The sequence below is a fragment of the Myotis nattereri genome, assembly GCF_964212035.1.
Source record: "Myotis nattereri genome assembly, chromosome: 4".
NCBI classification, from domain to species: domain Eukaryota; kingdom Metazoa; phylum Chordata; class Mammalia; order Chiroptera; family Vespertilionidae; genus Myotis; species Myotis nattereri.
Genome location: NC_138079.1, coordinates 42,912,109 through 42,933,947, shown reverse-complemented (window position 1 = coordinate 42,933,947; position 21,839 = coordinate 42,912,109). Strand labels below are relative to the sequence as shown.

The window sequence follows — 21,839 nt, the reverse complement described above, 5'->3', positions numbered from 1 at the left end:
TTAACTTTGTTTTTAGTTTTAAAAGGTGAAATCAATATATTTTGATAGTTTATCCAATATATTTTTAACATTTGATTAATATGAAAGTCATTGAGATATTTTATATTTTTTATATTAAGCCTTTGAAATCCATTTTTTATTGTGCTTAGAGCACATATCAGTTTGGATGCTAAAATTTTTGTTGGAAATACTTGGTCTGGATTTGAATTTCATAAAATTTACACTTGAAACAGTAGATTCATATACCCAAGTTTTCCCATACATGCTTAAAACTATTTCAATAACTGACTGGGGTATCAAATAAAATTTAAGCTAATTCACTTTCTTACATAGCCAGATTGCAAATGCCCAGTGGTCATGTGGCTAGTAGATACCATATCGGAGAGTGCAGTTCTAATCATTGTATGGACTTTGGCACAGCAGTTAAAATAAATAATCTACATACACATAGAATAAAATGTGGCTGATTGTTCAAATTTCACACTGTCAACAAGAATTTTAGAGAAATGGTGTGGTGTTTTGTTGTTTTGAGCATTTAAAAGTATTCAGGATAATACAGGGAATAATATAATATCCATGCAACCACCATGGAAATGTAGCAAATGTTAACATTTTGCCCAAGTACCTTCAGGTCTTTCTCATTTGTTTATTTGTTTAAGACTATATACGTGTTCAGATACTATATGGATTGAGTTTCTACTAGGTTAGCTTGTAGTAGGTATAAAGGAAAAAAGGATACCTAAGAATATTATTGTTCCTTGAAGTATTATTGGTATTAGAACTTAAATAATCTTGTAACGTTTAATTCATTTAAAATTTTTTAGAAATTGGATGTCTACTAGAAAATTACTTATTTTAGATTTTTAGAAAAGTGTTACATATATTAATAAGAATTCTCATTAACAAAAGACTATTTTCCTTAGATTTCCCAAGTGTATATTGTCAGTTTTTGGAATTTAACTTTATTTAGTGGAAATCGTTTGGGAAGAGAATATTTAAAGGCTAATAGAATTGAAAATACAATACTAATTTTATTCCCCCCATTGATTTGAGAGAGAAAGTGAGGAGAGAGAGAGAGAGAGAGAGAGAGAGAGAGAGAGAGAGATAGATATCGATCAATTGGTTGCTTCCCGTATGCACACCGGCTGGGGATCAAACCCAAAACCTAGATATGTGCCTTGACTGGGAATCGAACCAGAAGTCTTTTGCTGAATGAGACTATGCTTCAATCAACTGAGCCACCCGGCCAGGGCTACAATACTAATTTTAAATGTAACTGAGTTACCAGACATGGGTGTTGATATATTTTAAAACACCCAGTATTTTATCTGGAATGGATAGGGTTTTAAATGGGGAGGAGGGACAGAGGTAATGTCACTCGGCAGGTATTTAATAAATAGCAAGCCAGTTCTTCAGCATTGAAGATGTTGCTTAAATGTATATATTGAGTGAATTTGCTTGCTCTTTACAATGAATTTCTGCATATCCCTGATCTTTTAAATGCAGCTACTTATTAAAGTGCCCAAGGTAAATAAGTATTGGAATTTCTTTGACCTAATGAAAGGATTGAGATGAGTAAAAATTATTTTTAAAATAAGGGATAGCATATAAGGAATATAAACAGTATTCTTATGTTTAAGTATAGTTTTATAATTTAACTAGAGGCCCGGTGCACGAAATTCATGCAAGGGGCTCAGCCCTCACAGCTGCAGCAGCTTGCCTCGGCCCTCGCAGCCCCGGCTTCACCTGGAATGTTGTCTGGAAGGTCATTTGGGTGTCTGGTCTAATTAGCATATTATGCTTTTATTATTATAGATAATCTTAAATTCCAAATGGAAAATTTTAATTTATTTGATATTTTCTTCAGATATGCCAATTAACAACTTGATGTCATGAAAGCATTTCTTTATTTAAATTTTTAAATTACAGTTGACATTCAGTATTACATTAGTTCAGGCGTGCAGCATAGTGCTCAGATATTTATGAAGCGGTCCCCTGTATAAGGCTTGTACCCACCTAACACCATACAGTTATTACAATATTATTGATTATATTCCTTATGCTGTACTTTACATCCCTGTGACTATTTTATAACAGACAATTTTTACTTAATCCCTTCACTTTTGTCACTGAAAATATTTTTTATGCTCAGTTGTGATGCAGACAATATTTTCTAAATCTTTCATTTGAATGTGCATTTAACCAAATAAAAGATGAAGGAATTCGGATCATACAATTTTAAAAAATACTTCCAGAAAAGACATTTTGCAGTTGGTAGTGTCACATTTTATGTCCATATACCTCTGTTATAGCAACATCACAATTTCGTATTTCTATATAAGGAAGTTTTAAAAAACATATGCCTGTTATGTTTTTGGTTCATCACTAGATGGAGTTCTTGCAGTACAACTATGTGTTGGGTAGCCATTAGACTAGTCTTTGCTTTCTTAAAGTAAGCATGTGTTTAAAAAAAGCTAAATGTATCAGCAAACAGCTGTTAACCATATAACATGGTAGTAGGAAAACATAGGAACATGCAGTCACAATCTTTGCATTGGAGGGCTGGGCAGGGGGCAGTTAAACTGGTTCCCCGATAATCAGTGGAACTATAATTTATATTATTAATTTGCACAGCACAATTCTTTTGAAGAAACTTTAGTGCTTGAGCTTCAGCTTGTCTGAAGACTTGCTGTGCCCTCACATTGGCACTGAAAGTAAATTCTTCAGGCATTCCGTCTGAAGTTACATGGTCATTAGTGTCTGTCCACTCCTTGTCTTATCCTTGCTCGTGTCCTTTTGGCCTCAACCGGTATTGTCCACCTTCTCTTGCCACTTCAAAGTCTAAAAACCAAGCTGAAGATAGAATGTTTTTTCTCTTACTTACGGCTCAGGGAGGGGGGAGTGTTTTCACCAGGAGGTGAATGTATCTTCAGCACCTCCAGGCCTGCAGTTAGGCATGTTTGGATTTGTGCTTCTCTCCTACTCTCCCTTTATTCCTCGGTGTGCGTATAGAACACTTTTATACCGTGCGCTCTAACCAACTGAGCCAGCTGGCCAAGGCCATGATAAGATCTCTTGATGATTCCCCACACTTTTCACTCCAGCTTGGTTTTCTCTGCCGAGCCCCAGCCTGATATTTTTAAGTTCCTGCGCTGACAGTTTTACATGCAAGGGCCCTGAACTTAGTCAAAACTGAGCTCATCCTCTCCCTGCTGTCCTGCCAGTCCCAGGCTTTACTTTCTGTTTCCCATCCTGGCCAGTGGCATTGTCTTCTTTTCAGTCACCTAAGCCAGAAACCCAGGAGAGAGAGACTCAGATCCTTCCTTCATCTCCTACGTTAGGATTTCTCAGCCGTGACACTATTGGCATTTTTGGCTGGATACTTTTTTGTTGTGTGCGGCTGTCTTGTGCGTTGTAGATGTTTAGCAACCAACCCTGGCTTCTCCTCCTTAGGCGCTAATAATAATCTCCCTCAGTTGGGCCAACCAAAAATGTCTCCAGATGTTTTGAAATGTCCCTTGAGGAACAAATCACCCCTCCTTGAGAACCATTGCCCATGTCTAATCTGTTACTTAACCTTATTGATTCTACTTTCTAAGTTTACCTTGAATCCTTCCTCGTATCTTCATCCCACTCCTACCTCCTATTTTTTGTATGGTTTTGACTAGCCTGCTTTTCTCTGATGTTCTTTCTTCCCAATCCACCCTCTTCAGTGATGCCAGATTTATCTTTCTAAAAGGCAAAGCTGTTCTGTATTTACATCTTTCAGTAGCCTCCAGCCAGGACCCTTGTGAGCTGGCTTCTCTTTATATTTAGCCTTATTTTTCAAAGTCACTCATAATCACTACAGTTCTTGCTACACAGGCCAATGTGCTGAGCCTTCTTACCACTGTGCCATGCTTTGTTTCAAACACTACTTAGGCATCAATTTCTCCATGGTAGCCCGGAGTCACTTTAAGAGAATATCATGGGAAAGAACATTTTATTTCTAAACATATCTATCTTCCCTCACCAAATTGAATTTTTTAAGGGTGGGGACCATCTCTCAGTTTTTTGCATGTAGTAGATAGTCAATGAAAGTTTGCATCATTTATTAGTGTGCCCTAAGTGATATAGTAACATCCTCATTACTTATAGGAATTCTGTTCCCTGTCAAATTATTATTATTTTTTTAGTTTTTATCATTTAAATTGGTAGGCTTTTGGCTACAGAAATCTTGTACTATAACTTTCTTTAAGAAATCAGCCATTCAGAATTGAAGAAAGCAATATATTTCATTGATATCAAATGTCATTTGCTTGTAAAATAGTAGTTTACTCTAAAGGTTTTTATTTAGAAGAGAATTAAACTGTGTGGATTAATTGTGCAGATTAATTAAATTGAGTGAAATAATGTGATGTGGGAATTTTTTTTACTGGACTCAAAACATTGCATTTGCATTGAATAAGAATTTGTTGAGTGCAAAAGCAGTATCTCAACAAATATAAAGTAGTTAACAACTACTTTAGTTTTTTAGAAAATACACTTTTTAGAACACATTTCTATAATTACCAGCATGCACTATTTAGAAATTTACCCCGGTTAAATAAAAAAAAAAATTTTTTAAATCAAGTCGGTAAAAACTAGAGTGTTCCATTCTCTTCCTTACATGCCTTAATACAGACAGTTTTGTGTGAGTAGATTTTGTGAATTGGAATTAGTCACACTCAGTCCGACCAAGTACATTTATACTGGGGACTTTAATTAAAAGGCAAAAAATGAAAACTAGAGGCTGCAGTGCTTTGGGAAGATAACTCAAGTGTAGCACAGCCTTACTGAAAGTTAAGGATGGGGAAAGGGAATGAATAAGACCTCCCAATTCAGAAGAATTCTTTATTCTGTCACAGTGCAAGATTGTTAAAGTTTATTTGTTGAAGAAATCTATATATGATGGCAGTTAAGCCAGAAATGATGACTTTCTGTCACTTTTTAGGGAGTGGCATAAAATATATCACTTCCTTTCAAAAGAGATATTCTAAATAAGAAAAGTTGTTATAGAGGTTTCCAGAAATAAAACTGGGAAGAGTCAGGTGACCTACAGGGAAGTCCCTCCTTTCATACCTGCTCTCCAAGGACAGAAGGAGATCGTAGGGGACACGGGACACACTGCCCTTTATTTATCTAAGAGCCGTTTTGTCAAGGACCCAGATTTGTCCTGCTTGTCTTCTAATTTCTTTTTTTCCACACTCTCCTTTCCTTTCTTTAAAATTAAAACTTTTAACTTTAACTTTAACTATTAAAAAATACCAGTTAAACTTCTCTTTAGGACCTCAATCTGCTTTAGGAAAGAAAGGTGTTGTGTTATTTTTTTTTTTTGGGGGGGGGTGGGGGACAAAGAAATGTCTCATAGCTGCTGTTTTCAAAAGAAATTTTACTCCAAACTTGAAAATTTTTGCATTATAATGCTTCTATTATATACAGGCAAACTCAGACTGTAAAAAATATGTAATCATCATATTTTGAATATATTTTTAAATATTTTAATGTTTTAATAGTTTTGGTTCTTGAAGTTATAATTTTTAAAATCTCTTGTACATCTTTAAGGCACTACTTGATCTCATTAAAAGATACTGTTGTGGTGAGCCGCATAGTTTTTCATATACTTTTCAATATAGAGATTATACTGATGTAAACTTTCTCAGTAAGTTATTTACCTGTTACCAGAATAATGTAGTTTTAAATGGGTAACAACCTTTAACCTAGTGAGGGTCAAGTAGAAGATGTATATTTTAACAAGGCATAGTCAACTCTCATTATTCACAATTGTTATGTTCTTACAAAGGCTCCACAAACACTGAAGTTGTGAATTTTGACCCATTGCTCGTAGGGGGAATATAGGGTCCCTGTGAGCCTCTGTCGTAACATTTTCATCAACCCATCAATACCTAAGTTTGTTTTATGTGTTTCTGTTTAACGATACTTTATTTAATATATAGTTTTGATTCATTACCATTGAACTCAAGGCCATTAGCACTGTAACTCATGCCTGAGCAAAGCTTATCTAACATATGTTTACTCCATAGGGCACATCACAGCCTCTTGCCCCAGGAACAGATAGCACTTCAGCACTATGCTTGGGGGGCCATTTTAAACAGGGAATGCACCAACAGGAAGCACAGAAATGCAAAATACCCGGTGCTAAATAGATCACACAAAAAGGACGCTTGATTACGGTATGAGAGCTGAAACAGCAGGGCTGAGTGTTGCCTTGATCAGCGTCAGATGGAAACATGCTTTTCCAAGGACGCACATTTTTTTCCACTGCAGAAGACCAAGAAAGGACCTCAGGCATTGCTTTTGGGGTTTACAGATACATTTTGTTGAGTAGGCAAATTCGCAAATACAGAATCTCCAATAATGAGGATTGACTGTCATTGTTTTAAAGAAGCTTCTGATTGAATACTTAGAATATTCAAATTTGAAAGTTTCTCTTGTTTTCAGGATGTGGGGAGTTTCTGGTTAAGTGGGGTCATCCTCATAGCTTTCATGTTTTATTGTCCAGTGGAATAAACACGGCTAGTTTCAGAGTGTCACTTTATTTTCTCCCCCACAGGGAACAACCCATCTTCAGCACTCGTGCTCATGTCTTCCAGATTGACCCAAACACAAAGAAGAACTGGGTACCCACCAGCAAGCACGCAGTTACTGTGTCTTATTTCTATGACAGCACAAGAAATGTCTACAGGATAATCAGTTTGGATGGCTCAAAGGTGAGTTACATTTATTTTAAATAATCTTGCTATTTTGCTTTATACAGTATAGCATCTCAGTTTTAGAGGAATTTTATCTTTATTAAAATATTGAGAGATTTTAAAACTTTAAAAAACAAAATTGATCATTTTTAAAAAATACTTTTTTTTTTATTGATTTCAGAGAGGAAGGGAGAGGGAGAGAGAGATAGAAACATCAATGATGAGAGAGAATCATTGATCGGCTGTCTCCTGCATGCCCCACACTGGGGATTGAATCTGAAACCTGTGCATGTGCCCTGACCAGGAATCAAACCTTGACCTCCTGATTCATAGGTTGATGCTCAACCACTGAGACACGTTGGCTGGGCCAACATTGGTCATTTTTAAGGTAGCGACATTTTTGTCCACTAAATTATTTGGATTAATCACCTTATATACTAAATTACATGTCAAAATATTCTACAAATCTGAGGTCAGTTTTATTTGGGAAATATTCATTGATTATCTGTTATATGTCAGGCATTTTGCTAGGGGCTACAAATATAGTGCTGAATAGGGTGGATGCAATTTCTACTCTTATAGATTAGTATGCTGTTCAAAATCCCTAAATCATATGAAGTCTGCCAATATCAATATTAAAGTTTATTCTGAGCATCCCTCATTCAGAAAGAAGCATGTGGACAGTTCCTACATTTTTATTTTTAGGAGAGGCAGATAGTCTAATATTTAAGAGCATAGACTACCTGATTTCACGTCTCAACTATACCATCTACTAAGATTTTGACTTTGGGCAAATTACCTCTCTGAGCTTCATTGTTCTCACCTCAGTGCTTGAAATTGTAAGGATTAAATGAGTTAATATCTGCAAAAACACTTAGATCAGTGCCTGATGGATACCACTTTTTCACCAGTGAATTTTGAACAACACATGAAGATAAAGAAATGCCAAGCATCCTATTCTGGATGTAAAGTGTGTAGAATGAGGGCTCCATTCTTTTTCTTCAAGCGTTCATGAAGGCATGAGGCCTTTCTATTCTCAGAAATTTTAGCAGTTTAGTTTAGGGGTTAAGGACACAGACTATATAGCCAAGACTGTCTGGTTTGAATTTTTGCTCTACTGCTTATAAGCCATTTGGCCTAGAGCAAGATATTTAATGTCTTAGTGCCTCAGTTTTCTCATCTGTGAAAAAGAATTAGTAAGTTGTCTACGTCATCATACTGTGGGATTGTTGTGAAGATGAAATACATTTAGGCAAAAGCCCTCCATGGGTGTATAGTGATCCCTATACAAACACAACTCTAACTGTTATCATTATTAATATTATTAGGCTATTAATTATGTAGTACTTAGTGGTTTGGGGGAATAAAAGAAAAATCTAATTTAATGCTCAAACTTCAGTCTTTTCTGTGTGCTCATTTTTTGTCTCATTAACTAGATTATAGTACCCAGGGGCTATTTGTACTTCGGTTCACAAGTGACTAACTTGTATTTATTTGAATAATTGATCCTATTTTCATTTTCATTTGGAGGATTTAAAGGACTTGGGAAATTGAAATAGTTAATTTCTGTGAAGGTTTTTTTAAATTTAATTTTATTGTTTAAGGTATTACAAATAGTAGTACATATGTCTCCTTTTTTTTCCCCACTGACCTCCCCCTGGCCTCCCCTATCCCCCAGCATTTGCCCTCATCCCCCTCTCCCCTGCGCCCCCAGTGTCTTGCGTCTGTTGGTTGTGCTTAGATGCATGCATACAAGTCTGAAAGTGTTGTTTTTTTTTACATGAAGAACAATTTTGTCATATTTTATAAGTATTTAGTGAAATTAACAGATATTAATTATTATTAATTTAGACTCTAGAATGTTAATTTATTTCTTTTCCCTGATTCGAATCTTTAGTTCTCTATAATGTGTGTTTCTCTCTTGGCCCAAACCACAGATAAAATGTCATTTTATTAGACAGGAGAGTTAAATGGTATAAAAAATGAAGTTAAAATGAGGTAGTCTCATGTACTATGTGATTAAGTAATCCTCGTGTGTCTTCCTTCTGAAGCAATATGAACTATTGCTTCTGGCATTTTTATTTTTGAGTATACTTTGCAGCTTGTAATTTTTAGGCTCTTAAATAACTCTTATGAAGAAGTTTTTGTTTCGTTTCTTTTAATAAAATCTACCCGCTGTAGCAATTACATTTTTCTATCACATTTTCTACTTTCTAGTTACCTTTCTAAGCTGATGCTGTTAAACCACTGCGGTTCCCTGCAGGGGTTGTCGGGGGGGCGGGGGGGTTGTTTGTTTTTTATAAGCACTACTGGTTTATTTGATGCAGATAAATGAGTGTTTTTCTTACCACCCTCACTTCTGTTTCTGCACAGCATGATCAGTTGAGAAGGCCTTAGGTGCCCTGACTAGAAAATGTGCTTGTACTGTGCATGTACAGTTTGCAGAGGCATCAGCGTGGCCAGGGGCCAGGATCAGGGACTACATGATCTGTAAGAACTCAGCATTTCTAATTCTTCTCCTTGAAAGGACAAGAACTTTGGGATTGAGAGACATGTTTATTTTATAGAGCTAATTTTTTTTGTTTTAAATGGATTCATTGTAGCATTCTATTCAAGGAAGTCTAATACAATATATTTTTAAGGAAATGTTCAGAATGAGGATTAAAATGAAACTCTTAAACTGAAAAGTAGAAAGAAGTTCATTTGAAATAGTTAAAACTGAAGGTCAGTACCAACAGCACATGGGTGGGTTTCCTCAGCTGCCTGTAACCCCTGTCGCCATCTCACTTTCTGAGTTAATTAGGGTAACATGTTAAATGCCCTTCTCTTCTTGAAAACGCAAATGTGCCTTCCTCAGGGAATACTCCAGGACCAGGGGATCTAAAGTAGTGCCTGACAGTCCTGGCTGTCTAGCCTTTCAGTCTCTATCATATCCTGGTCTTATGGTCTTCATAAGCACTCACCATTCACGGAAAATGGGCCAGCTATTTATTTACGTGGTCATTGACTGATGCTTTTTGCTCTAAAATGTGATCCACAATCATATTGCCTCTTGTTGTATCTCAAGTTTATAGAATTGTGCTTGACATTAATAGGTACTCAATAAAATAGTTGAATAACCAAATGATTCCTTAGCAAATTAATACAGTAGTTCCCCCTTATCCACAGAAAATACTTCCAAGACTGTGAGTGGATGCCTGAAAGTGCAGATAGAACTGAATTTTTTCCTGTACAAACATACTTTTTCTTCGGTATATTCAAATTGCCAGTGTCACTACTCTTGTGCTTTGGGGCCATTATTAAGTGAAATAAAGGTCGCTTGAACACAGTGTGACATTCAACAGTCAGCCTGATAACCTAGACAGGTACTAAGTGACTATGGGCAGGTAGCGTATGTAGTGTGGCTAATGCTGGACAAAGGCATGACTCAGGAGGCATGATTCAAAGGCAAGACAGGACAGTGAGAGATTTCATCATACTACTCAGAGCAGCATGCAACTTAAACTTATGAATTGTTTATTTCTGGGAATTTTCCATATAATATTTCAGACTTCTGTTGTTCACAGGTAACTGAAACTGGATATAGGGGGACTACTGTATATTCTTTTCCATTCAGTCTTTCCATTTGATGACAATCTCGCAAATGAGTGCAGTTATTAGCCACCTTTTGCAGGATCTAAAATGACGTGCTAGGAAAAGCAGCTTTTGAATTGAAGAGTAAGGAGGTATATGAGTATATAAATTTTGTAAGAAGTAAACAAAAAAGCTTAATCAAGGACAAGGGCTCCATATAACAACAGGTAACACATTTACTGTCTGTAAGAGAAAGCAAGGGACCACTCTCTCTTCTACTGTCTTCTTTAGCAGGCAGGTGTCATACATTCATTATTGTAACTTTACCAGTACCTGCTTAGCTCATAAATATTTGCATTGTACAGTTGTTTACATAGTAAACATTTAGCTTTGTTCTAAAAATGCTTGATTTTCATTCCATATTTAATAATTTTCCAGAAAACCACTTATGAATGTGATCACATGTGCATTTTTATTATTATTGAATCGCTTTGTAATCTCAATTTTTGGAGGGCATTAAACTTAAATAAAATGGGTTCTATACTTTTACAGTACTGACAGAGGAAATAAATTTAAGTTAATATGTTATAATTTTAGTGATCACCAAAGTTAATATTTAGTAACATACTAAAATACTAGTTTTCTAAGAAACTATGTGTTAAACAGAAATGATAGTGATTCTCAAGATCATGAATTTATACCACTTTATCAGAAAAGAAATAAAGTATGTATTTAGGGGTTTGTTTTTCCCTTGAGTAAAGGAAAAATACTAAATGATAGAAAGTCTTTTCTTTATCATGATATATTTCAGGTAAGTCAGGTTTTGGAAAAGTGTTGATTATGCATTTTAGAAAATTCGTGTACAAATAGAAAATTTGTCCTATTGATGTATTCACTTTTGAAAGATTTTTTGGAGAGTGGGAGCTAACTATTTTAAAGAAATAACTATTAAAACTTACTTGCTTTTAGTGACTATCACCAAAATTAATAGATGTTAAATAAAATTAAAACAAAATTAATAGATATTGACCCTAAATGTTCAAAGGGAAGAAATTAATTACATTAAAAGCTCTTTAAAGTTTTTTGCATCATAAGAAAACTTATTTTGACTGTAAGATATTGAAAGTTTTGATAGATTGCCATTATATTTATAGTTCTAGTATTTACCTTATTTCCACTCTGTCACTTGCAATAATATAAACTATTTCTATAACTATACTGTATATTTAATGTTCTGGCTCCTTAAGAATCCTAAGTTTTTATGTAATGAAATAATCCTGTATTTAAATGTCTGTTTGCTAATTTTGGGCGGGTTACTCATACTTGTTTTATTTTTCAGGCAATAATTAATAGCACCATCACCCCAAACATGACATTTACGAAAACATCTCAGAAGTTTGGCCAGTGGGCCGATAGCCGGGCAAACACTGTTTATGGACTGGGATTCTCTTCTGAGCATCATCTTTCAAAAGTAAGTTAATTCATCAGATCTCAGTGGAAATCTTCGTCTTCAGGTCAGATATCTTAAATATATAGTAGCAAATGGAGAGTGTAAAATATATAGGAGAAGTTTGTTTAATATTCTCAGAACTGTTGTAATTTTAAAGCAGGAAGAGATCATTGGATTCTGTTGTCAATTGGAAAATTCATTGCATACATTAAAAATAGTCACTGCTGATTGAGAAGGCTTTGCATAGTTAACTGTGTGCATGATAGGAAATAAAACATGTGAATTACCACTTCAGAATGGACTTTGCTCATGACTTTACATCCTTAGTTGGAGATGGTCTGCAAGTTAGGTAGACACCAAGCTCTTATGAATTGTGAAAACTCAAGCTGATAATGGTGTATATTTCAACTTTCTGACGTGATAGCAGACACAGATAAATCACTATGTTTAGGGAAAGCTGTGCATTGTCTGGGTCAGAATTACTCTGAGCTCTCTGATGCATTACAGAGACCCCATAGATACTATGAGGAGTTCTTGGGAAATACTAACCAAGTGAGGTACTGTGGCCAGAAAAGCCAATATAATACAGACCATCACCAGGAAGCAAAACAATTGTCCTACCTATAAGCCAAGTCAAGCAGTGTTCACACCTTGAGTCTGTGGCTGTCGCATGGAAAGAGTGTGTAAGGAAAAGAGGAAACAATCTCCCTAAGATGATGAAGAAAATGAGTATTACTCACTTTTGCTCTTCAAATTTTATGCTCACCAGACCCAATGATTTATGCTGAAAACTTCTCTGAAGCATTCAGTTGGAAGGACAACCCTACATTTGAAACATTTTACATGTGTTTTAGTATACACAGGATCTCATGGCTTGAGACTTCAAATAGTTGGGGTCATTCAGATTCTTTTTAAAAGTCCTACACTTTTTGTGAATATGTATTGACTTGAGGTTACTATTAGATAGGTCAGTGGATGTCATATGGAAAGAGTATGTAAGGAATAAGTATGAAATAAGCTACTTTGTTTCCTTTTGTTTTAGTTGTAAACATTCCTTAACACTTGTTTTCAAATGTTATCTTTTTCATAAATTGCAGTTTGAAGCTCAATTTTTAGACTATTTTAACTTTTGCCTTGGTGATTATAAGTCATTCTTTATAGGATAATTAAAACAACCAAGCTACCTGCTTTGATTTCTCTTACACCCATCTAATTCTCTAAATACATTACTTGAACTGTAGTAGAGGTATGAGTTTTAGATTCAAAGTATTTCAACATAACAGGGACATAGGTATCTGGTTGAGCATTGTCCCTCCATAAATAATTCCCTTAGGAAATTATACGTTTATTCTAATACTTTTGCCATTACTCAGAACCTTAGAACTTTTCTTTTGGAACCATCCATTACAGACTAGAGCAAGAATAAAATAAAACTATAATTATATTCCACTTGCTGAATTTTTGGTTAGCACAGGAACTAAAATGTGGCTTAATATCTTCACTAAACTTGCATGAAATGATTTTTGAGCTTAAGTAATTTTGATCATATATTAAGTTTTTCATTGTGTCTTTCAGGTTAGTGGAAAAGTAGCTAATGTAATAAAGGAATAGTTTATTAAATTCTGTTCAATTATACTGTCTCCTCTCATTTGATCTTCTTTTCTGGGAATGGCTTTTATATTTCAAGAATTTTATTTTCCTTTCTTAAAATTAGCATATATTTTTGACCAATCTTACCAGTAGTGAATTCTAGGGTTTTGCATGTGGGTTGACTATCAGGAAACAACCTATTAGCTCTCAGAGCCAAGTCCAGGTTTTTATTCACTAGATTTGGCTCCAAGAGTTTACAGTTAATCTGGAACAAAGCATTCTGAAGAGACTAACCTTGAAGTCTAATGTGGATGCTTTATAGACTGTAAAGGACCCAACGGAGTGTATAATATTTTATATAAATGAAGCAAACATGTAAATATTCTGACTTGTTTTATCATTAAAATATATAAATGAATGCAAGGGGTTGGAGAAGCCCCTAAAGGCAGTTGTAGACAGAGGCCTCTCAAAGTAGGGCGAGTGGCCTATTAGAACAGGGTGGTTCGTTAAGGTTGATGTATGAGAAAAGTTACAGCTATGCTTGCAGTGCTTCCCACGTTGTATTTTGTTATCATGGAAACTTAAATCTTTAAAAATTAGCAATAGCATAGATCTTTGTGAAGTTGAGAAATATTTTAAATATTAACTACTGTGGAATGATAAACGAGTGTAAGAAAAGTTTTCTGTACTACAGATTACAAAAAGAGAAATTAATTATGGTTAATTAATTCCACCAACTTGAATAAGACCTTTCAAGCTTTGTATTCAGTTTTTTTTTTCTTTTCTGTAAGGAGATGTTCTGTTTAATTAGCACAGGAACTAAAGTATAGTATAGAGATTCACTTCCCAGATCTACAAGTTGTAGGAGGGGGTGAAAGATTTAAAGCAAGAAGGAAAAGTTGCAATGACAACTCTAATTTTGATCCTCCTCTATTTCCCAAAGGCACATCAGAGTATCATGGCCTTTCCTACCAAAGCTTTCCTTCCCAAGACAGAAATGAAATCAGGGTTGGCTTATGGGGTTTGAGGAGAGAACGATCATTTCATATTTTTATAACTAACTTTAACCAGGTGGTTTCAATTGCATAGAGATTTTAGGGTTTATTTTGTTTGTTTGTTTTTTTAGTCCTCACAGGATATGCTTTTTATTTATGAGAGAGAGAGAGAGAGAGAGAGAGAGAGAGAGAGAGAGAGAGAGAGATTGGTTGCCTCCTATACGCACCTGACAGAGAATTGAACCAGCAACTAGGTATGTGCTCTGATTGGGAATCGAACCTGAAACTTTTTGTTGTACGGGACGATGCTCCAACCAGGCCACCCGGCCAGGAAAAAGAGATTTTAGATTTTTAAATTTGGTTATTTTGTAATCATAACTTACTCTCCCTGAGAATAGTGGTAAACTAGTATCTGCTTCCAATACATAGATAAGGTAGTATTTGTGGCTGTGACGTTTATAGATTTCTGTGAGTTCCTAAGAATTAGCATTTTATGTACAGTAATTTTTTAAATTGTTACCAATCTGAAAGACCTTTGTGGAGACATTATTCCTTCTGCTGCTGTACATTGGCTGTTTAGGAGTCTTTAGAAATGAAGTTTTATTAATGCCAGTTAGTGGTAATAGTAAATGTTGCTGTTTGTATTGTTGAAAATAAAATACCTTCATAATATAAGAGTTTATATTATAGTAAAAGTTAAGAGCATGCTCCAGATACTGAGATGTTTAGGAGTTGATACTTAAGAGATTCCCTTTTTTCCATGATAAACAAACATGGTATGCCCATCTTTACTGATTCCTCTCCCAATGTGTAAACCCCCCCCCCGCCCCCCATCTTAGTAAAGTATATATGAAAAACCAAGGAAGGACATAGGTAAGCTAGCTGACACCAGATTCTAACTTAGTTATGTTATGATGTTTTTGAATGAGGTTTGTCAATGTACTTTGCAGTATACATATGTTTTTGTATTTGGTTTCTTTTTTTGTCATTTTCATATTATACTTATAATTTATTTGAGGGGTAGGTTGCATGCATAAGAGTCAGTTATAGAAAAGATAAAAGAAAATTAAGGTAAAAGTGAGCATTGCAACTTATTTTTATTTGGTTAATGTATATAGTCTTTATACATTCAGTTTGCAGAAAAGTTTCAGGAATTTAAAGAAGCTGCTCGACTAGCAAAGGAGAAATCACAAGAAAAGATGGAACTTACCAGTACACCTTCACAGGTGGGTATTTAATTTCCATTCTAATTTATGAGCCTTGTTCATTTTAGATGATATCCTTTATGCCAGAGTCAAACTTAAGAACATAATGGCAAAATTAAGATAATTTTCAAAGTGAACACAGAAATGTACCCTTTAGTTCATCTGTACTAGTCAAGAAAGAAAAGTGTTTGTCCTATATGCCAGTGTCTACAAGAATCTGGGGGTGGGGAGGGATTAGCTTAGCAATTGTAACGCAGATTTTTAAAATGTGGCTACACTTGCCGAAACCGGTTTGGCTCAGTGGATAGAGCGTCGGCCTGCGGACTGAAAGGTCCCAGGTTCGATTCCGGTCAAGGGCATGTACCTCGGTTGCGGGCACATCCCCAGCAGGAAATGTGCAGGAGGCGGCTGATCGATGTTTCTCTCCCATCGATGTTTCTAACTATCTCTCTCTCCCTTCCTCTCTGTAAAAAATCAATAAAATATATTTAAAAAATAAAAAAAATAAAATGTGGCTACAACTTAAAAAACCATCGTACATATAGAGCATAGACCGACCTATTGTTTGTGTTCTGTGCTAGTCACTGAGGTGCGGCTACTAGAGAAGACACAGACAGGGGAGGCTCAGGAAAACAGGAGTAGAGTTCAGTTTTGTGCTTTTTCTCTTTAGCAATTATTTTTGAAGTTTCCTTGGGAGTTTTATGAAGATCAGATGTACAGATGTTTCTCTGGAATGATGTCATTAGTAGCAGACTTACATAAAACTTCCTTGAGGAAGTAGATAGAAATTGCCTTGGAATTTAGTGACTAGCCAACCGATTGGGACATTTTAGAAAACTTTCACTATTCACTTCCTTCCCCAACCCGGCACCAAACTCGCTTTGGCAAACCCTACTGGTGTAAAGAGTTTTGGGTGTGTATTTTTTTTTTTTTAAAGGAAAGGAAAGCTCTCTTAAGTATGCTTAACGTACATATTTCCTCACAGACTAAAGGTTTACCCTGGATTGAAGCTTCATTATACCATCTCTGTACTAACAGTGACCAGGAATAACATGAATGATAATTTTGAAATTTCCTTTGAATCTGTCTTCCCTGAGTGCTCTGATGATATAGTGATACTTTTAAGCATAAAAGCCTATTTAAAATTTAGTACCAGTACGTGCTGGGAATGCCAGTTACCCGGGTGAATGATTGTAGTGTAAGAGAATACTCAAAGGATTCCAGTGAAACTGTCATGGGTTACATTTTGCCTTTGTACCTAGTTTCTGTTTCTCCAATCATAACTTGCTTTTGTTTAATTGGCCATGAACTACTACAGGTTGCTAAGATACCTGCTTCTCTTTGGTGGAAGGAGTGTCTTTAAGCCTTTATGTTCACTGAAGGGATATAGCCAAGACATACCATAAGCTCATCAGTATTTGAGAGCCAAAATATATTGACACCAATTAATCTTTTCAAAATATTTGAAGTTTGATTGTTAATTGAAGCCAGAGAAATAGTGGGGGGAAAAAAGAAAAGAACAAGTATTTCTTTTCACTTCTCTTTTCTCCCCTTTTTGTGACAGTCCATTACAGGTGTCATTACTATTTGTTTCAGTTTGCAGTGTTTGAACGCTGGCTCCTCCGATCCTGTTCAGCTAGAGAACAGAGCTTGGTTCTCAGTGGTTTAACCCAACCTGCTAAATTAACGCTCTGCCTGGAGAATAGAACATGGCTCATGAATTTAGCAAAAGGATCAGAAGGTTATATGGGATAATTAATGATAGGAAACACTTAGGCATAGCTTTTGTTTTTGTTTGAGGAGGGATAAACAAGTGGTTAAGAGTATGGGTGTTCAAGTCTGATGGGCTTAGTCATAAGTCCTTTTTCTGTCACTGTGTGATATTGCTAAAATTGCTTATGTATCTGTAACGCGAGTATTTCATTACTTGCTTTATAGGATGGTTGGGAGGAACAAGTATGATAATGGCAACGTTAATATAACAGACTAGAGGCCCAGTGCATGAATTCATGTATGGGTGGGGTCTGGCTGGCCCGCCCTGATTGGGGCCAGGCCGGCCAGGGGGAGGGCCCATGGGTGGTTGGCCAGCCGGCCCCGCCCCCTGGTCGAACTCTGGGTTGAACTCCAAGTCGAACTCCTGGTTGAGGGGACAATTTGCATATTAGCCTTTTATTATATAGGATGACATTAAGACAGTGTCATACGATCATGGCAATAGAGACTGTTTTTGAAGCTGGTTTTCTGATTTAAGCAAGTTACTATTTTAAAAAAATCTATAAAATGGGAATAAGAACAGTTATCTTCTTATAGGGTTTTGTGAGAATTGAATGAGGATTACAAAATGCTTGGCATATAGAAAATGCTTAATGTTAACAGCTGTTGTTGGTGATGTGGTTGCTATGGTGAAGATAATGATGTAAAGCCTCGACATAGGATCTGGCACATAACAGTTATTTAGAAAAACACAAATTCCTTAATTGAATAAAGCCTGCATCAGAATCCCCTGGAAGAGTTGTTAAAACACAAGTTGCTGGTTCCCACCCGAAGAAGTCCGATTTGGTGAGGCTGAGATGGGGCCCAGGAATGTGCATTTCTAGCAGGTTTCCAGAGATGCTGATGCTGTCAGTCAGGGGACCACACTATGAGAAGCAGTGCCATGGACAAACCATCCCACCTCTCTGAAAGCAGTCTGGCATTTAGAGCAAAGTTATCCACTTCCCCATTCTTAGACTCCCGAGTGCGATCATGTCAAATAATCTTTTTAAAAAATGATTCCTTATTGTTGAAAGTATTACCAATAATCTTAATGTTTTCTTGATCAAGGTTGCATCTTTAGGAATAGGTTGAATTACATGTTGTTAGTTTCTTTCATATGACTCTTTAAATAATAGACATTAACTTAGAACATTTTCCTCTATGGAAGATCTTATGTTCTTATGTTTCCATGGAAATCTTATAAACAGTTAATTTTACATCAAATCAAGAGTTATGATTGGTTCTACTCCTGAAATTTTTTATATGGTTCACAGTAAAAATACTGTATTCCAGTTAACTTGTTAGGTATTTTTCTCAGAATATGCATTAAAGATAAAAGGTTTATATAATCAGATATCAAAATTTTTCTTCAGTGGAGTCTAGAAAAACAACTTAGCTGTCATTTGTCTAAGACTTTTAAATTGAGTCAGGAAGGAGAAAGAGAAGAATAGAAGGAAGGGATCATAGATGGAGCATTATGCAGAAGGTACTGTTGTGAGGGGGGAGGATGGAAACAAATTAGCCACTCTATCTGAGACAGGAAGGAAGAATAAAAATGGATTCAGATACAGATAAGAGGGAGATTGAGGAAGCCTATGCCAATTTATTTCTAGTTTCTCTGTGAAAGAAGAATTCAGTCATTCACTGAGAGGAAGGACAACTAAAAAGAGAGAAGGCTTGAACAGAGGTTTGGAACAGCTGTTAGGTAAAGAAAAGAAGAAGAGTCAAATGGAGTAGGTAAAGATTACTCGGCACTTCAAGAGCATAATTAAAGTCAGAGTTCAAAATTATCTTCATGGCACCAATCAGCATATTTAACAGTATATTTTCTCTTATAGCTCTCGGTAGCTTGGGCACATAAGAATAGGGAATGATGGTTCATTTTATATGAAATTAAAATTGACAACATAGACGTTATAAAAGGTAAAGGAAACCCGAAAATTGGGATGATGCTAGTGAGAGTGTAATTAACATGATTGGCTTTCTGATGTATGGAGAGAAATAAAACCAAAGATTGTTAGTCTTGAGGTTGAAGAGCAGGTGGAAAGTGGGTTCGGTTGAGAGGACAGGAGGGGATACAGCACAAGCTCTCTCTGGTTGGAATCAGAACTAGTAGTTGATGAGTTAATCTAAAAAGTCAGTGAATGTGAAGAATTTTTAAAAGATTCTTTAAAATTTATAAATTAAAATTCAATATTATTATGTTTATTTACTCACCCATATTTTGATTTAGAGTTGAAGCCTTTTCTTTGAATATGAATTGATTGGAATTCCAAGTTGTCTTTCTTACATAAATTATACCAATAATTAATTGCCTGCAATTTTCTGGATATTTTTTTTCTCAAAATAGAGCTAACCCTTGGCACTTGCAAAGAAATCTGAATGTGCTATTAATAGATTTTTCTGTCATTTTTATGATATTGCCCGTAATTGACCTGGAAGGAGTCACTTTGGATAGTGTTCCCATTATTCCCTTAGTATGATTTGACTTTGTTGTAAACAATTTTATGTTGCACATTATCTTATAAACTTTATCCATGCATTGAATGTTAGTGGAAACAAAGAGTATTCAGGAGAAAGATTTAATGAGTGAAATTAAAGGTTGAAATAGAGGTTCCATTAAAATTTAAAAAATAATTAAGTGATAATGTGGAATCAAGAGAGTCATCTTTTGATCTTTGATAGCTTATATAATTTATAGCATTGTGGTACTATTAGCTAAATTATATTTAAGTGTGAAATAAAATGCATTCGGTGGTTTAAAACCATAAGCCCCCTCAAAAAAAAAAGTCTCACCACATCAATATTCTCCATTTTTCTTCCCAGCACTTCATGTGCAAGATTTTTCATGTAAAGTATATAAATTATAATGTAGGCTATCTCCTTATATTCTTCTATGTTTTTTCCTAATTAGAAGCATTTCCCTGTATAACACATATTCTCCTTGATTTTATTTTAGGAAATCTTGTATTCTAAGTTGACAAATTGTGACCATACCTAACCAGTTCCCTAGTGATATTTTCATTTTCTTCCCTAACAATAGCCTAATATTTCAGGTGTGAAGTTCTATTTCCCCACAGTCACAAGGGGCCCACCAAGCTGCTCTTTCAGTATCTCATGCTAGAACCTCACCTGGTTAACAGTTTATCAAATGACACCCTCATTCTGATTTCTGATATCAAATTTGGGTAATTTGATCATGGCAGATGCAAGAATAAGTGTCAGCTTGAGCTTCATTTTAAATTCCATTTATTTTCCTAAGGGTTGCGTTAAATTTACCTTGATAGGCAGATCAATTAAAAGTAGATATAAGAGGAAATTTTGTGAAGAAAAATAATTCCATTTTGAGTAGGAGTCAAGAAAAGCTGAAATATACTGACGTCATTATGTATGTTATAGAGGTATTTCTGACTGTTTTTCTAAATAATTCCAAGAATTGAAAAGTAGGGTAGGTAAAAAAGTTAAAACTTCTTGAAGATTTCTCTCTCCACTTTTCTGTCATACCCTCCCAAATAAAACCTCACATCTTCTTGCATTTTTGTGCCCTCTTCTCTTTCTTCTCAAGCAATTCGTTGAATATCTTTTATTCTAACTAGTTGCTTATGTAAGCCCCAAAGTGTTTCAGTTCTTTGCAACTATATTCTAAATTGTGTTAGGGTTTCAGATAGTTTTATTGTGAGCTGCTTGCTTTAAAAAATTATTTCCCCTTCAAATTTCATTTTTAAGTCTGATTTAAATTTTAATTGAAATATAGTTCATAAGAAAGCATACATCAGAGTCAGTTTTAACTTTAAGATGATCTTGTGTCTTTTAGTAGAAGTATAACACTTTTTTTATCCCTTTGTTTTTAAGGAATCGGCAGGCGGGGATCTTCAGTCTCCTTTAACACCAGAAAGTATCAATGGGACAGACGACGAAAGAACACCTGATGTCACCCAGAACTCAGAGTCAAGGGCTGAACCAACTCAGAATGCATTGCCATTTTCACATAGGTACAAATTCAATTCAACCATCATGATTCAGTAAAATATGTAAACATGGAAAGTTATTTGGGTTTTGGATGAATCTTGCAAAGTTATAACCCTGAGTGAAAATTCCAGGTCAGATGTTTTTAACTGTTTCTGTTAACCTCAGAAAGATTTTAATAATTTATAGTTGCCTGGATGGGCAGGAATGAATATTTCCTTTATCTGTATATAAAAAAGGGCTACTGCACTAATAACAGTACAAATCATTTTTCAGTGAGACAGCATATGTATTATTGTAAGTCTCTTCTTATTTTCTAACACAGTTGCTGAAAGGCTCCCTGTGTTAATCTGGTTTCCATTTTCATGTATGTTCTTGAGGGATATAATTTTTAAAAAATAATTTCCTACTCTGAACTTAAGCTTACCATAGTCTTAGAGGTGATCTCACGGTATGATTTCACAGAAGGAAGCAAGTTATTGGGATAACGTCTAGAATAAACCTGTTAATGTGAGAATTATTTTTACACACCAACTAACAGAAAATAAATCTTCACATGCTTCTGAATTTTAAA

At 35.3% G+C, this 21,839-nt stretch overlaps 1 protein-coding gene across 1 annotated transcript in view; it reads left to right on the top strand.

Annotated features, from left to right (window-relative positions):
- Positions 1–21,839, top strand: part of HOMER1 (homer scaffold protein 1) — an 85,606-nt gene that overhangs the window by 25,634 nt on the left and 38,133 nt on the right. Inside the window, exons 2-5 of the mRNA XM_081088799.1 lie at positions 6,593–6,749; positions 11,644–11,775; positions 15,473–15,565; positions 21,152–21,291. Of these exons, the coding sequence (XP_080944925.1) occupies positions 6,593–6,749; positions 11,644–11,775; positions 15,473–15,565; positions 21,152–21,291 (522 nt within the window). The remainder of the gene's footprint in view (positions 1–6,592; positions 6,750–11,643; positions 11,776–15,472; positions 15,566–21,151; positions 21,292–21,839) is intronic.